This window comes from Photinus pyralis, unplaced genomic scaffold (genome assembly GCF_008802855.1).
Source record: "Photinus pyralis isolate 1611_PpyrPB1 unplaced genomic scaffold, Ppyr1.3 Ppyr1.4_LG5, whole genome shotgun sequence".
Lineage (NCBI taxonomy): Eukaryota > Metazoa > Arthropoda > Insecta > Coleoptera > Lampyridae > Photinus > Photinus pyralis.
In genome coordinates, this window is record NW_022170596.1 from 28308534 (window position 1) to 28325074 (window position 16541).

The 16541-nt window shown below is 37.4% G+C and overlaps 2 protein-coding genes and 1 long non-coding RNA gene across 4 annotated transcripts; all 3 read right to left on the reverse strand.

Annotated features, from left to right (window-relative positions):
• Positions 1 to 2351: 2351 nt before the first annotated feature.
• Positions 2352 to 3776, reverse strand: LOC116172188 (40S ribosomal protein S8). Its single transcript, XM_031489343.1, has 4 exons — positions 3682 to 3776; positions 2984 to 3366; positions 2699 to 2828; positions 2352 to 2501 (listed from the first exon to the last, which is right to left on the reverse strand). The coding sequence occupies exons 1-4, from the start codon at positions 3683 to 3685 to the stop codon at positions 2392 to 2394; spliced, it is 627 nt and encodes a 208-aa protein (XP_031345203.1). The 5' UTR covers positions 3686 to 3776; the 3' UTR covers positions 2352 to 2391.
• A 4231-nt stretch (positions 3777 to 8007) lies between these two features.
• LOC116171306 lies at positions 8008 to 8552 on the reverse strand. The gene is made up of 2 exons (XR_004145429.1): positions 8121 to 8552; positions 8008 to 8069 (listed from the first exon to the last, which is right to left on the reverse strand). It is a non-coding gene; the product is annotated as an uncharacterized LOC116171306 (long non-coding RNA).
• Positions 8553 to 9027: 475 nt separating this feature from the next.
• Positions 9028 to 11713, reverse strand: LOC116171305 (pre-mRNA 3'-end-processing factor FIP1-like). 2 transcript variants are annotated; one of them, XM_031488076.1, is made up of 6 exons: positions 11391 to 11708; positions 10898 to 11340; positions 10691 to 10779; positions 10536 to 10636; positions 9668 to 9833; positions 9028 to 9614 (listed from the first exon to the last, which is right to left on the reverse strand). In XM_031488076.1, the coding sequence occupies exons 1-6, from the start codon at positions 11538 to 11540 to the stop codon at positions 9241 to 9243; spliced, it is 1323 nt and encodes a 440-aa protein (XP_031343936.1). In that variant the 5' UTR covers positions 11541 to 11708; the 3' UTR covers positions 9028 to 9240. The 2 variants fall into 2 exon arrangements, with proteins under 2 accessions (XP_031343936.1, XP_031343933.1); XM_031488073.1 differs by having other exon boundaries at positions 10536 to 10779; positions 11391 to 11713.
• Between the last annotated feature and the right edge of the window lie 4828 nt (positions 11714 to 16541).

Genomic DNA, 16541 nt, shown 5'->3' on the forward strand with positions numbered 1-16541 from the left:
ATTCAGAACATTCAACATTTTCTAGAGAAAATTCCCTGGGTTCCATGGCGTTTTTTTTAAATTTTGAGTAAAGTCACTAAATATAGTGACTTTAATTTTGAGGCTCTTCGGGCGCCCTCTAGAATTTCCCTGTTTAAAATTTTTGATGTACCTACACTTCAGAGCTTTTAGAGTGCACTAGTTTTTTACAAAAACGACACAAGGTGCAGTTCAAAGCAATCGAAAGTTAGCCAGAGCAATAAATTGCTATACTATTGGCAGGGTTCGCAAATGGTCTCTTTTTTCAATGCTGGTCTCTAAAAGTCTCTATTTTTCATATTTGGTCTCTAAAGTCTCTAAATTTTGCATGTTAAAAAAGTATAATTCATAATTGATAAACCGCAGAAATTTTACATTTTTAGCGCATTTTTTAAGAATTAAAAAAAATGCGTTTTGTCCGTCCGGACCCACTTCTGCCGTTTCGAACTACTTCTAGGAGAATGGTAGGTAATCCTGGAATTCTTTGCCGTAGGTAGCCTATACTTTGAAGGTGTGCCAGACGGCCACCAAATTTCGCTGTCTAAAAGGGGGGCCCCCCCACGAATTATTTCCTGAGATGCTGTTTTTGAAAGTAAAACGTGCATAACTTTTACATACGACAACCAATTGGTCTCAACGAAAGGAACCGTTTTCTACCAACTACTGCCCTTCTTTCTGTCCTCTTATCAAAGTACGGTGAGGAGGGGCAGGGGGGGTGGAACTAGTTTTATCCTTCATGGTACTCTAATGAAAGGTCTCAACGAAAGGAATTAATTTCTACCAACCATAGCCCTCCTCCTCGACCTCTTATCGCGATCGGGTATATTCCCTTATACCTCGAGAACGGATTGTCGGAAGAAGGTACTCACATAGTACTCACAAAGGGCCATTGGGACGTCTGCAAGAAATATATCCATTGGTGATGTCAAAAAAAAGCTATTTGGGTTAAAAAAAAATGCGTTTTATCCTCACAAGAGTTGTGCACAATTTATACTTGTTTAGATATATTGCCGTTTATGTATCTCATCTATTACAAAATAAATATTTTTTGCTTAATTTTGTATGGAAATTGGTTCTCGAAGGTCTCTAAATGGTCTCTATTTTTAAATATGTAATTAGAGACCAAGTCTCTATTTTTTTTGCTAAAATCAGTTGCGAACCCTGTATTGGCCATACATGATACAACGGTTTACATAGAACATTTTCAGACATTCTATCCCTTTTTCACATTTTTTCTGAGCTGAGAAAGGGGTATAAAAATAGGCATGCAAAAGGTAGAAAAAAAGGTTCAGTTAACTAAATAAATAAATCATTGCATCCAGGAAATATCCTAACAGAATCACAAGAAACAAACATTTCTGCCTCTTTTAAGAACTTCAAGTGTACAGAATTTATACAGGCATTTCTACTTAGCTTGAAATAATGTTTTAACAGAAATTTACACAATTAAGTAATTGTCAACCCAGCTATCAATAAAATTCTGTTGCTGGTAGTTGCACTAAACCAGGGGTCGGCAATCTATTGAAACGGAAGAGCCAAAAGTTACAATTTGCAAAATTTCCCAGTTTTTAAAGAGCCACTAAAAATTTTTGAATCAATACTATAATATTTGGTCATATACAGGGTCCTGCAACATTACATTTCTAGCTGGTAAAGTTTTTAAAAAATCTTGTGTGCAAATGTCAACTATACATGGTTGTGGATCTACAGAAATTATTTTTGAATGTACAGGGTGTCCCATTTTAAGGTGTCAATAATTTAAATAGAACATCCTTTTGTACTTGTTTCCTTGTCATTTGTTCAACAGTACCATAACTATTATTTTTCAAATTTTTATCTACCACTATTTTATTTCGCTATTCGATTGTGTTTTGTGTTCTCTTCAATTTTTATACGAGGTGTCCTGTGCTTAAAATTCATAATTTTTATGTTATTAAAATTTTTTTCTTATTAATTAATTAGATATTTATACATCGGAGTAGGCTGTCATAATAAAAAAAGACAAACAAGTGTCGCAAATTAGGTAATTATGTGCTGCAAGTGTACTTTCAATTTCGTAATAAGTTTTTTTAGATAAATGCAGAGCCGCACCTTTACATTAAAAGAGCCACAGGTTGCCGACTCCTGCACTAAACCGTTAACAGATACAATTTATGTTTTTTCGTGTTTGCGTTATCCACAATGAATTACTCAAAATTCAGACAATACCGCCGGTGTTATAATTTGTTAAGGGATGCGATTGGATGTTTTTTCAAAGAATTACAATTAAAGTTTAGTTAAAATCACAATTTAAAACAGTACAAAAAGAGGTAAAACAAAATAAAAGATAACAATCAGCGTTAGATAGATTTATTCAAAACGCACTATTTACATCTATTTAGCCTTCTTCGATTTAATCTTACGCATGTAAAATTCAAGTTCTTTGCCTTCTAAAATATACCCGTCGGCACGACCACACTGTCCAGGACGAGATGCCAAGCACGCTAGAAAAAAATTAATGTTAAAAATGTTTAAAATGGTAAGTTTTCAATTGAGAAAAACACTTAATTTCAGAGTAACTATGACAGCTTGATCACAGCACCAAAGGTGTAATTCAAGACGAATTGCAGCGGAACTTGGGCTCGCTTAAGTTTATCATCACTAGTGAATTAAGCAAAGTGTAGAACTAAGGAACTCTTACCAAGGATGCGTCCAGTTTGGAATTGTTCTTCAAGTGCAGGTTCTACTTTAGCCGTCCGTTGTCTGGTCGTGTATTTGCGTGTGACTTTTTTGCTTCTCTTCTTGTTTAATACGGCTTCTTCGGCTTCAGACTACAAAATACATCTTTCAAGAACGTAAAGCATGACATAAGAAAAATAAAGCGGCATCAATTTCAGTTAAACTTAAATGAGCATAATCACTGAATTCAGTTGACACGCAAACTCATCACAAACGCTAGCAGTTGTGAATGTGTTTCGATACATACCAACTTTGCTCCCTTCTTGCGTCCTAACGGTAAAATATAATGACCTTCGTACCATTGTCTAAACGGTGTAGCGTCAACAACAACGATGGCATTCTTTACTAAAGTTTTAGTACGGACCAACTCATTATTACTCGCATTGTACACTACGTCGATAATACGCGTGCTGCGTGCAATTCCTTCTGAACCCCAGCCAAAGTTACCGTGATCTAAACGCAATGCTCTGTATTTCAAGTTTCCACCTCGTGTTCGAACATAGTGTATTCTTCGCGCGCCAAGTTTTGTATTTGCGGCCGGTCGACCTAACTCGAACTTCCTCTTCTTACGCAGTGGTTTACGTTTTCCACCTGTTGCACGCCGTTTATGCCAGTGATCTCTGCTAATACCTGAAACAGGGACATGTCAGTTTCTAACCTCAAAGCTTGGTAGAGTTTGTAAATGAAAAATGTTTGTATCAGAGCGCTGTGGAATGATTTAGTTTTTCATCAGCACTAATAAATGTCTGCAATAAACAATCATCATTACTTGTAAACGAAGAGCATGGAAAATTATCCAGAAAACAGACAGTGTCAAGGTTTTGACAAAAAAATTAACGATAATTTATAGCTAAAACAATTCCACTGATCATAATTAACTTCAATATAATTAAAAATGTAACGGATGGTTAATATACAAGAAGATATTTTAAAAATTTCACTCACCCATTTTGCGGGGTCAAACCAACGTTATAAAAGGAAACAGAACATTTTAGGTTATGGTTCTTTCCGGTAGCGCCACCTTCGCGACACAAATCGATAATCCCCAAAAGTGGACGCATTCAATTATTTCAACGACCTAATTTAAACCTACCATAAATATTTAAAGTAAAAAATGCGGCTAGTACCAAAACAATTTTTATTTAAAACATAAAGGAGGATGGGTTGAACGAAGTTCATACTAAGTACTTCAGACAATGATCTTCGCTTTAATAAGCAAAATCGCTACTTTTTCGGCAGCTCACATGTCCTTACCCCTTATTCTTGTAATTGCAATATCAAAAAGTTTATTACGCATGTAGATTTGGAAATTATTTATCATTATCTACAATAATGTAAAATGCCATCCTCTCAAGAATTTAAATTAAATATAGCGGATAGCAGGGGCGGACTGGGTACTTAAGGGCCAGGTGGAATTGCATATAGGTTACGGGCCATTAAAGTATTAGTGTAGTAATGAAGGTGGCGGGGGGGGGGGGGGTTAGCTCTGAGGTGCACCACAAAAATAGTACTCCTTTCTCGAAAATCAATTACCATACAGTTTTTTTTAAACTGCAGCTGAAACGTAACAAAATATACAATCCACACGAGGTGCATCGCCTATCATTGTATTTCAGCACTTTCATGCTACGACAAAAAATGATAATTCATTGTAAAACACTTCAATTAAAACATTTAACAACATAACATCAACCCCAATTAGAGAAACGTGTTAATAATTTTGAGACCCGAACAAAAATTGTCTCAGATCGACCCGGAAAAAAATTTTCTTATAGAATGTGGCCTGTAGAATCCATAATTTCAAACAGTTCCAAGATTGGGCTACTAGTTCAAAAGTTACAACCCTTTGAATTTTTGTTCGAAATTGGTTTCTAGTTTATAACTTTTGATTGAGAAGTCTGATCGAAAAAGTACGAATTGATTTGGATTCTACGCACCCAAATTAATAAGAAAAAGTGTTTCCCGAGAAATTTTGGTGTAGTCGATTTTTGGTAAAAAAGGAAGGTTATACACTGCATTTTTTTGAGCCCCGAAAAAAAAAATTGTCTCAGATCCACCCGGAAAAAAAATTTCTTATAGAATGTGGCCTGTAGAATCCATAATTTCAAACAGTTCCAAGATTGGGCTACTAGTTCAAAAGTTACAGCCCTTTGAATTTTTTTTTCGAAATTGGTTTCTAGCCTATAACTTTTGATTGAGAAGTCTGATCGAAAAAGTACGAATTGATTTGGATTCTACGCACCCAAATTAATAAGAAAAAGTGTTTTCCCGAGAATTTTTGGTGTAGTCGATTTTTGGTAAAAAAAAGGAAGGTAATACACTGCCTTTTTTTTTGCCCCGAAGAAAAAATTGTCTCAGATCGACCCGGACAAAAATTTTTCTTTTAGAATGTGGCCTGTAGAATCCATAATTTCAAACAGTTCCAAGATTGGGCTACTAGTTCAAAAGTTACAGCCCTTTGAATTTTTGCCACCTGGCCTGTAGGTCATATTGGCCCGTTGAAAATTTATAAGTCTGTGCTGTATTAAGTTTCTTGCACTATTAATAAATTATTAACACGTTTTTCTCATTGAGGTTGATGTTAGGTTGTTCATTAAAAAATTCTGTTTTTATTTAAGTGTATTACAATGAATTTATCATTTTTTGTCGTATTTTGAAAGTGCTGAAACACAATTACAAGCGACGCGCCTCGTTTAGATTATGTATATTTTGTTACCTTTAATTATCAGCTGCAATTAAAAAAAACTGTATATTCTAATTGACTTTCAAGAGAGGAATACTTTAAAATGAAGCAAAAAAGCAGAGCTGCAACCCCCCCCCCCCGCCATCATTACACTAATACTTTTTAATGGCCCGTAACCTATGCAATTCCACCTGGCCCGTAAGTACCCAGTCCGCCCCTGCTGGCAGTCATACCACGACTGTCGTTAAGTCATACAGACGACTGTTGACGCCAGCTGAAAAAATCTATACCTAGGGAATGCCACCCATACGATACGAGCGGGATTCTATGACGATTTTAAGAAACTTATAACGAAATTGTAGGGTTTCTAAAGATTAGGTATACCTATGTAACGATTCTAAAAAGAAGATTCTAAAATAATTAGAACTATTGTAAACAATCCCTACGGAGGAGTTCTAGGGATATTCTAATAACAATCCACATTTTATTTTTTAAAAATGCACCAAAAGTATACTCGAATTCCAAAGTTGATTTTTAAAAATCTAAAAAAGTTTTTAAATATATTATAGTCATGTTACCGGGATTCTAATAAAATTCCCTCTGTACAAGAACTTAAATGAAGGGTTTAATGGGATTTTAAAGGTATTCTAGGAAGATTCTTAATTGTGAACATATTCCCGGACCTCATGGGAATATGGGAAAGTTCCACATTTCACGATTTGGGGCTACTCGTATCGTAGATTTATCTATTAATAATTTTATCCCAAACGAAAGCAACGAATCTTCTCATCAAAATATCTTATGGTAATTGTAGGAACAGTCTGAGCCATCCCCTCTAGTGTACGAAATGTTATGCTAGGTGTAGGGAAAGGAACGGTGAATTTTCATTTCCTGGGGAGGTATTCGAGACATTCTCCCCCAAAATATTTAATGGTTTTAGCACTTATACACCGTAACGTTTAAGAAAGGACCACGAACCATAACACCGCAAGTCTGTGGGGTAGGGAAAGGAAGGTTTGATGGTCTTTTATAATAAATTGTCATGGCTGCCCTTAGGGCTGAATGTTTTTAAACAAGAACGAAGTACCGGGAGTCACAAAAATCTAACGATTGATGTACTGAATTTGTTTCAGGGGGGGAGGGGGGTTCCTTACGCCCGGACCTCACGGGAATATGGGAAACTTCCACATTTCACGATTTAGGGCAACTTTCGTTTGTTTGGGTCCTATTTTGGTTGCATGAAATTGCTTTAGTTTACGTTTTGGATTAAATGACACGGACATTCGCCCACGTATGATGGATGTAGGTATGTATACCAATAAAGGGGAAGCAGAAAAGTTATTTTCGCCATTTCTGTGTGAAAACGTTTTGCATAGCAACAGTTTTTAGATATTGGGAAGTAAATTTGCCATCGCTTTAGAATTCCGGGAATAACTAGTAAACAGAAAAAGCCGGATGCATTTGATTGGACCATTTTTTGAAACGGGCGAATCGTAGCGAGTCTTGCAGCTGTGACGTCATGATCACTATCTTCGTCACGTGACCAACTAGTCGTTGCTGCCGTTCCAAGCGTGTTGTATTTTTTCGGTTTGCTGCTCATTTACGAAGTGCGATATTAAAATAAACTTAAAAAAAGTCAAATAAAAGACGGGAACAATTCTGGCACATAGTTCGTTTCGGTTCATCATACGTAAATCGGCATTTAAACGTAATATTAAACTACAAAAAGTGATGGCGTCCCTTCTCCTTTTCGTACGAATTTAAATCGGCGTTTGCGTGTAGGATCTCGGGACGCGACCACGTAATTTTGATTTTGTTGTTAAATTCAACGCTTAAAGTAACAAAAACCGGCGGGGAAGTGTTCACAAATCGGTCTTTTCGATGTCGTGTTAAATGTTATCGCAAGAACAAGAAGATGGCGTCCTATTTTAAATTCGTTTGTTTGCCTTTAAAACTTAACGTTTTGTGCACCTTTTTTCGTGTTTGGAATCAAGACGCCTAAGATTTCATTGATATGTTGATGTGGGGTAAGTTTGTAGACCTTTAAAAGTTTCGTGGTGACGGTTACGATAATATGTTCACCAGACGAAGTGCTTCATTAGCGCTACCTAAAGACGGATGTTTGATAGCACTGTCGAGGTCTACACATCACTGTGAGTCGACGTACAGTGGTATTTACACCTCGACACAGCAACTCGTGAGAAAAACCTTGCTAGAGTATTCAACTGTCTTTGGGTAGCGCTTCGTCTGGTGAACGTAAGCACTGCTTGCGCTAGCCTTAACATATGACGTACCTTATAGTATCGACGGTTTATAATAAAACAACTTGCTGCGGTATATTTAGTTTCCGATTTATTTATCAGGCACGATAGGGCTCTGCCATTTTGCTACCCTTCATATTAATCCGTTGAAGTAGGTTATGTCAGCTGCGTTCAATTCGACGTTTAATACAGAGAAATGATCACTGACTTGCAGAACATTCATACTACGATTGTGACGATTTCATTGTATATCCTGGTACTTCCGGGAAGACTGTCAATTCTGCGTTACTTCGTTAAACTTCATTCTGGGCGCTAGACCTACGTTTCTTAGCTGTACAAACAGTTCCACTGCGTCAGTTTGACTAAACCTTTACCCGTGGCAGGGCTACCTACACAATTCCAATTTCAAATCGTAAATTTCAAATTAAAACGAATCTTACCAACTTTACAACTTCCATTTGGCTTGCTGCCAAGGATTGAGAACCGATCTCCACTGTTAATACCCTCGTTGTTGACATCTCTTCTCCGACACCTGCCATCTTTAGGAACAAGGATAGCTAGTCATCAGCAAACCAAGTAAAAAAGGCACTCTCGTCGTAAACATTTTACAAAATGCGACAGAGGGGGGCCCTTATCGGTTACCAGGATTCGCATCCCAATTTCTTCAGTCATTGCGGCACTTCTTCCACAATCTCTCTTGATTTCCTTATCACTTGCACTTCAACAGGTGATTTTTTTCAAAGTAAACTTATGCATTAAGAATCAGATTTATAGTATAAACAATTAACTGTATGTACGACTTGCAGATGTGATGCACATTGACTCCCTCAGTACTGCGCATACGAAAGTGCGCTTAAATTTGAATTAACGCACACGAAATTAATAAAGCCTTCGGTCATCACTGTGAATTCCAGTTACATTATAGCCCCAACTCGAACGGAACCGTCATGATCCTTTACAGCATAATTTGGAATAAACAACAAGAATTGTAACGTTATTATTTATTATAATCAAAACCCTTCTACCATCATGGTGTAGGGAAAATAAATTAACATATTCCATCAGATAAGCCACTATAAACTATTGTGCTCCATTTTTTCCATTCCTTTCCACATTTTATTTTTTAAAAAAGCACCAAAAATTAGAGTGTGCATACTCGAATTCCAAAGTTGATTTTTAAAAATCTAAAAAAAGTTTTTAAATATATTATAGTCACGTTACTGGGATTCTAATAAAATTCCATCTGTACAAGAACTTAAATGAAGGGTCTAACGAGATTTTAAAGGTATTCTAGGACGATTCTTAATTGTGAACAAATTAAAAATATGACATCAAGTACACACTGTATTGGATGGCATTTTTTTATTATAAATACAAATTTGTCCGATATAGTATCTTTACACAATAAAGGCGTTGTGCGCGGGTGCACCATTCTGTTGAAACCAGTACCCTTTGAACTTATTCAACAGCATCATAAATCCAATTTATTTATTTCTGTAGAACCTAGTAGCATAATAATAAACAATGCACAATAAAATTGGATTACGACAACTATTTAACTTAATCACTATCTTCGTGCCTTCTAGATTTCTTCTTACGATGTGACCGATGACTCGGACTTCTCGATCGTGACTTATGCCTACGAGATCTGCTTCTCGATCTATCTCTACGATGAGATCGTTCACGCTCTCGATCGCGATCTCTCTCCCGAGATCTATCTCTTTCTCGCCGCATCGACTCCTTCTCCTTCGACTTTGAACGTCTAGACAATGCCATCTCGTCCTTTACGGGGCTAGGGACGGGCATCGGCGGATGCCTGTTCGACATCATAGGTGCGTTTACGGGCGGAACGGGAGCGGGAGGCATGACCGGACCGGGTGGGGCGGTCGGTGTTAGAGTTTTTATCTCCTGCGGCTGCCACGAAGAATTACCTCCTGCGCGTGTTTACTATTTTATAAAGTGTGTGAGGCTATTAGAAAAAGTTTACCCCATTGGGAATCTTGAGTAGGTTCGTAGCCGCCGTAAAACGGTTCCGGTTCAGGATTGAAGTCGTATTCCGGATGGAACTCTTCGAACGTCGTCGGTGGTGGGACAGACATATCTGGAAATGGGGCTGGCTTTCGGCTATATTCTCGTCTATCGGCCGTCATCACCTACAGTGTACCGATTAATATCCAACCCCAATGCATGCAAAGATCATACTACACTAAATAGACACCAGCTACGTACATTTCACCCCCTTATTAGGCTGAAATAATTTGCATCATCTCTTTGTCTGTATTCTTAAGAAAAACTCTGGTGTGATATGATAAAGGATGCGTAAAGAAGAGAGGTGTGGAAGAAGGCGTAAGTGAGCAGGGAAAGAAATTGAAGTAAGCATAGAGGAGGTGTGAAAAAGCAAGGAGAAGTGTGTCTGAAAAGACCAAAAGTGCAGTCATAAAAAACAGGCAAAAAGCGTGATAGAATACAAGAAAATGCAGTTAAAGGAAGAAGAATTGAAGATGTGTTGTGAAAAAAGAAAATGCGAATGAGATCAGAAGGAAATTGAGAAGGATGCGTGAAAAAGATGTGAAAGAGCTAAAAAAGAAAATGTAAAAAGAGGATAAATGAAGAAAATTGAGAAGAGAAGAAATTTAGAAGTTAATCGGAATATCACATTATTAAAACTTCACCAGCAAATTCAACTAGTAGATGGACAGCATCCACGAATACTTAATTACTTGCCATTTGAGAAAACGTGTACCGATTAAATTAAAAATGAATGAATTAGTAAAAGAAAACGTAAATCTTACTAACACATGTAGATCGGCTATCTAGTATAGTGTGATCTTTATCAAATGTAAAGATTAGGCTACCTGTATAACATTTTCTTTGGGAGCCTCTACTTTCGAAACGGGAACACCAATGCGACTTGTGGCACCACCGATAACGTCAATTGAACCAGTCATTCTTCTACCTGGAGGAGGTCCAGCTTTTCTTATTCCTGCATAAGCAGCACCAGCATACTTACTATTATCATTCATAATCGGTAGAGGCCCGCGTGGCATTCCGATAGCGTTCAGGGGCAGCAACCCAGTACCCGACTCCGACACACGCATTCTAAATAAGAAAAATTTAGGATGTGACATTCAAGACATTACGTAAACGACCTAAGTGTTTCCTTTACAAAATAAAACTTTAAATAAAAAATTAAACAATGCGTAACAGATGTAAATACCGTTTTTGTCGCTCACAATAAGCTCTCCAAGTGTCTTCGTTGAATCCGTAATTAAAATAATCGGTAATATCCGCACCCGGTTTCCGCCAGGGCTTATCTTCCAAGCTGTCCAAGTTAAATTCGCTTGCAGGAATACCATTGATCAACCCCACGTGTTCGAATTCCTCAACGGTAAACTTTCCAGTTTGGGGCGTTTGCAATGTTTTGTCCCCTTTCGTTGTAGTCGTAAGTAAGCCGCCCCTTTTTATGTTAAGCGAAGCGTACGTTGGACTCGTTTTAATATCGCCAATTACGACGTTAACGTCATCGTCACTGTCTTCGTCGTAGTCCTCCTTATCACTGCCTTCCCCGTTTTGTTTGTCTTCTTCGACGGCCTCGCCGTTTTCCGTCGGTTTATCTTTGGGAGGGTCATCGAGCGGTGGATCGGCCTCGGGGGCTGCTTCCTGAAATTACGCTATGAATTCCTACAAAATATGTAATGAACTATAACTACTTCTGGTTGATCGGCACTGTTGTCTGTTTCTTGTTCGGCCACAGCCTCCTTCTCTTCTACCTCCGGTTGCTTTTCTGCTTGTGGCGGAGGTGCATCGACGTCGCCGTCGCCGTATAACCACTGATCGTCGCTTTCGGCATCGTCCGCCATATGATTTTGTATTATATAACAAGATCAATGATAAGTGAAACTGTGCAAAAACTTAATTTTAAAGTTTTAAAGACAACAACGCACAGCAATTTGGTTAACTGAATTTTATCGCAAATACAACAAATACCAACAGTACAAAAACGAAAATCACTAATACATACAATACACTTTTTTTTATTATACCGGGTGATTCATTAGAAGTGATGACAGTTTGAATTTCCGGCAAATTAAAAAAATTATGAAGTTCGTACTAACTGATGATCATTTATTTAATTGCAGTGGTGAATCATCATGTTTTCAGTAAATCGTTTACTTATTTATAGTCTTCAAATACTGCTTTGTTTTACCACAAATTATAAACTAACGCGAGCCGCTGTCACGTTTCTTACATATTTTAGTGCATCAACTCCAAAAATTGTTCAAAGTAATAAACCGCAAATGGCACACAACAATTAACCACACTGGTTTCTTAAATGACAGTCATGACAGAAAAAAATTACTAACGAAATTCAAACCGTCAATCTAACAATGCAAAAAATACTAAACTCTTAGGCAGGGCGAACGTTGAGACGCAGTTACGTGAAGTGACACAGGGTGACTCACCACAGATTTCTGCAACCAAAGGACGTCTATACATCAGCGAATGTTCGGACGCAGCGTGACGTGTCGCAGTTTTGGTACGCCGTGAGTCTGCGATAGTCTGCGGTCTAATCACAAAACAGCAGTGACTTTTCCATTCTTCGTTTGTGTGTGTCGACAAAAAGGAAGATTGAGGAGAAGCTAATTGAAGCAGTTCGGTGTAGAAAGGTCTTGTATGACACAAGTGACGTTATTACATGAAGAGTAAATTGAAACAGCAATTATGGGAGGAAATTGCGATGGAGATTGTTCTTTTTCTTAAAGGCCGCTTGACATGGAGCAATACAACGCGCAAGAACTTGCAGAAAGAAATTGCAAGGTCAAATCCTTGCATGCAATAAGCATTGCATGGTATTTGACATGGTGCAATTCTATTTCAATTGCCACATGTCTGCCAACAGAAGAAACATATGGATTTGTCAACAAAGTAGTTAACCTCAAATGAAAATTAAATTTTGATTGCTTGAAGAAACGTGAAAATTACAAGAATAAATAAGATTAATAAAAACAAGTAATGAGTGCGTCTCTCAGCATCATAGTTGCCGCCGCTGTATTTTACTAGGTTGGTGACACAAAAACAACTAGATTTATCCCTAGAATTGCACGATTCATGCAAGAAAAATAGCACCGGTCCTATAAAAATTGCATGCAAGTCTCTTGCAGCAATTGATCAGCTGGCTTTGAACTGCGCATGCCTTTCGCAATTTTTCTTGCAACTTGCATGCAATTGCAATTTTTATTGCTCCATGTCAAGCGGGCTTAAGTAACGACTTGTTCCTCGGCAAACTCAGAATCAGATCCGAGTCTAACAAATTACATAGAATTACGTGACCAGCGTTTCATCTGTTCGCACGTACACGCGCAGGCAGTTCACTTCGCCCATGCGCGTCACTTCACCCTGCGTCACCACACGTCACACTGCGTCTCAACGTTCGCCCTGCCTTACGCGCGAAATTCAAGCGATCATCACTTCTAATGAATCACCCGGTACCATGAAAACACTACTTGCAAATGTGTTGCATATTGACTCCCTCGGTACTACGCAAACGCAAGCGCGCTTAAATTTGAATTTGTTTTAACGCGCTCTAATTAATAAAGCCTTCGGTCATCACTGTAAATTCCAGTTACATTATAGCCCCAACAACCAATCCTTTACGGCATAATTTGGAATAAACAACAAGAATTGTAACGTTATTATTTATTATAATCAAAACCCTTCTACCATCATGGTGTACGGAAAATAAATTAACATATTCTACCAGATAAATCACCAAGCTATAAACTATTGTGCTCCATTTTTTATAGATGTAATTATGATAGATGTATATGAGTGTTGGGAAACAAGGAGTAGCTTTTTGCAATAGTTTACTCACCCTGGTGCCACAGTGTTGATCAACCTCATAATCACATGTTATGTTAGTACCTTTCATTTCTTTCTAATTATCCAATATAAACAATATTTTTTTTTCGAAAACTACCCGAGACGTGAGATTGTAATTTCTAATCAAGTGAGATCTCGACTCAAGATTGCATTCACTAGATGGTAGTAGGCGAGTTAGCGAATTGAAATTTGTCGTATATGGCCTGTGTTATTTATTTTATTGGACTGCAAGTGGTAGAAGTCTAGAGCAGCTACAATAGGCCTTATGGTCAGCGTAAAGTAGAACTTGTGTACTTTCGTTTCGGTGTACATACCTAGAGTACTGAGGTAGCAGTATGTAGGTTTATTGCGAGAGTGATGGAAAAAATTAATAAAGATATTGCAAATGTTTCTTAAAGAGCCCTTTACCACATTTTGTAACCCTGTGTTGGAATCGGTCTCTGGGTAGCCTAGGACTCGCCCTTATACATGAACATCTGCAGACGTTCAATTGTCCTTTTAGAATTCAACCCTACGGCATCTGTTCCAAACTGTGGGACCTTTAGTAACTATTTTCATTTTTTCCTGAAGGCTCTGGATTCCCTGGCGGCTACACCATTGCAAATAACGCGTTATAATTTCCTTCTTTTTTTTTAAAATCTGATGCCCAAATTTAATAACTAAATCATAAACAAATTATCTTTTTTTACTATGAATCATCATGCCCCTAAAATTTGTGGGGGTTACTTTTAAGATGGCAATTTCCGTCAACGGAATTTATAATTTGTTCTGTGCATTTCATTATAAGAATCACTGATTAGTTTTTCACAAAAGAAAAGTAGTTTTCTCCTAAATTGTGTGAAATCCGTGATAAATAAACAATGCCAAATTTTGTTTTAAAAGCGCTGTGATTGGACCATTTTTTAAAATCAGTCACGTGCGATGACGTCGTACCTACTACGTCATCGCGTAATGTCACGTGACCCAGTTTTTAGTTTATCGTTGAAGCCGCTTACGCGTCCTATGCAGCTTTTTTCCGTTTTCTTTGAAAATAAGAACGATCATAACAAAATAAACGCCAGAAAATTAAAACTAAACACTTGGAAAATTGTGGCACGTCGTTATTTTCGGCCCGTCGTTAAATAAATCGGTGTTTTCAAACGTTTCAATGTTTGGTTATGATGGCGTCCCCTTTGAATTTAAACTCGCGATTGCGTGTTATCTCGATGTTTCTTGCATTGTTTTTCAAATTATAAAGTGTCGTGATATTAAAAATCAACTCTTTAAAGTAATAAAGCGAATTCGGAAAGCACATTGCTCGTTTCGGTGCCGTGTATAATTTCTTACCTAAAACTGGTGTTGTCTTGTGCAATTACGTGGGTTTCTGTTTCTTGTTTTGGATCAAGACGTCTATGATACGATTTCAAGAATATAGGTGTCGACTTGAGGTAAATTTTCAAACCTTTTAAAGTTCCATCATACTTCTTACCGTACGGCCTTAACCTCGAAATGCTACATACCATCTCTTAGTTTGCGATATTCTACAATAAAAAAGCATGTTCAAAAGTTCAATATTTAGTTTTCATTTTGGTGTAAATGATATAATAACGAAATATAGTCTGACTGATCAATGTACGTATCTTTCGGTGAATTAAGATGGATGGCGATATGCTTGTTGATGTGCAGACCATATGGAAGATAAAACGGTAATTACATTGTACACAATGCGGTGGTCAAACACACTCATTTTACTACCTTCCTCGTAAATATAACAACATCCGCATCGTAGACTTTTGGAGTATAAGGTAGATTTTTATTACCGTCCAATGCCAATAATCGGTAGCAGATGTAAAAATTCTTTACCTTCACAACCTGTTGGAACGATCAGGATCAATTTATCTTGTAATACTAGTTCAGACTCGACGCTGCATTATGTACCGTTACTTTTACAGTACTCCGCTCGAAGTGAATTATAAGATCGTACATTTATTTTATTTCAGTAGGTGTTTCTTAAATGGAGGAAATTCACAAACATGGGAAACCTGCTCGGAATTGTGAGTTTGTATCTCAATCTCCTTTCGGGTTTTCTCCCATTCTTTCAAGTACTATTGACAGTGCAATCCAAAATGCATTGCTGTCAAGTCACTTGTTTTGTTTACATGGAAAATCGTACTTAAATTGAACTTCCAAATGCGACTCGACAACACCTCATTTTTGATCGCCCGATATTTCTGTACTTGCAAATTCAAACCACTTTAGTTGTTGAATAATGTCAACGATAATATAAATTTTATTCGCATATTTACACTTAAAGTAAGCCCGTAAAAATTATAAATAGTAGACTTCTTTTCTTTCTAGTCTAGAGGCGCCATTAGCCTCCTCCCATTCTATGCTTTGATGTTGAAGTATTCTTGCTACTTAGGTGCATATCCCATATTGTCTTTATGCTTTCCCTTTTCTTCCTATTTTGAATTCCAGTGTTCCATATGTACGGTTTAGCAAAAGCTGACTGTTTTCCATTCCTCCAAGGCGTCCAAATAAGCGTTTTAATTTTTGTCTATCAAATGTCTCTATTAGAGCATCCACTTCTTTTTTTATAATCTTACTAGGAATTCCACCAACTCCCCTTACCCTTCGCAAGTACTTCATTTCAGTAGCTTGTAGTCTGGTTTTTTGTGATTCGTTCAGCACCCAACTCTCTCTCTACCGTAGGTCAATAATTGGTCTGTAACGTTATTGCTGTAAGTAGATTTCATTAACTATTTCTAATTAACTGTTACAGTACTTGCGGAAACAGTTTCTTCCTATCGCCTTTGGCATATTCTAGGAATTCCTCGAGAAATTCATAGCCATGTACTTTAAATGTAGATAACCAAATTCTTCTTGATAACATGGCATTAACATACCTACTACACCTACTTACAATAGCTAAGCAGGTAAACTAAATTTTCTTCAATTATAGCATTTGCAGGTTATGTTTATTATTTACACATTAAACTTGA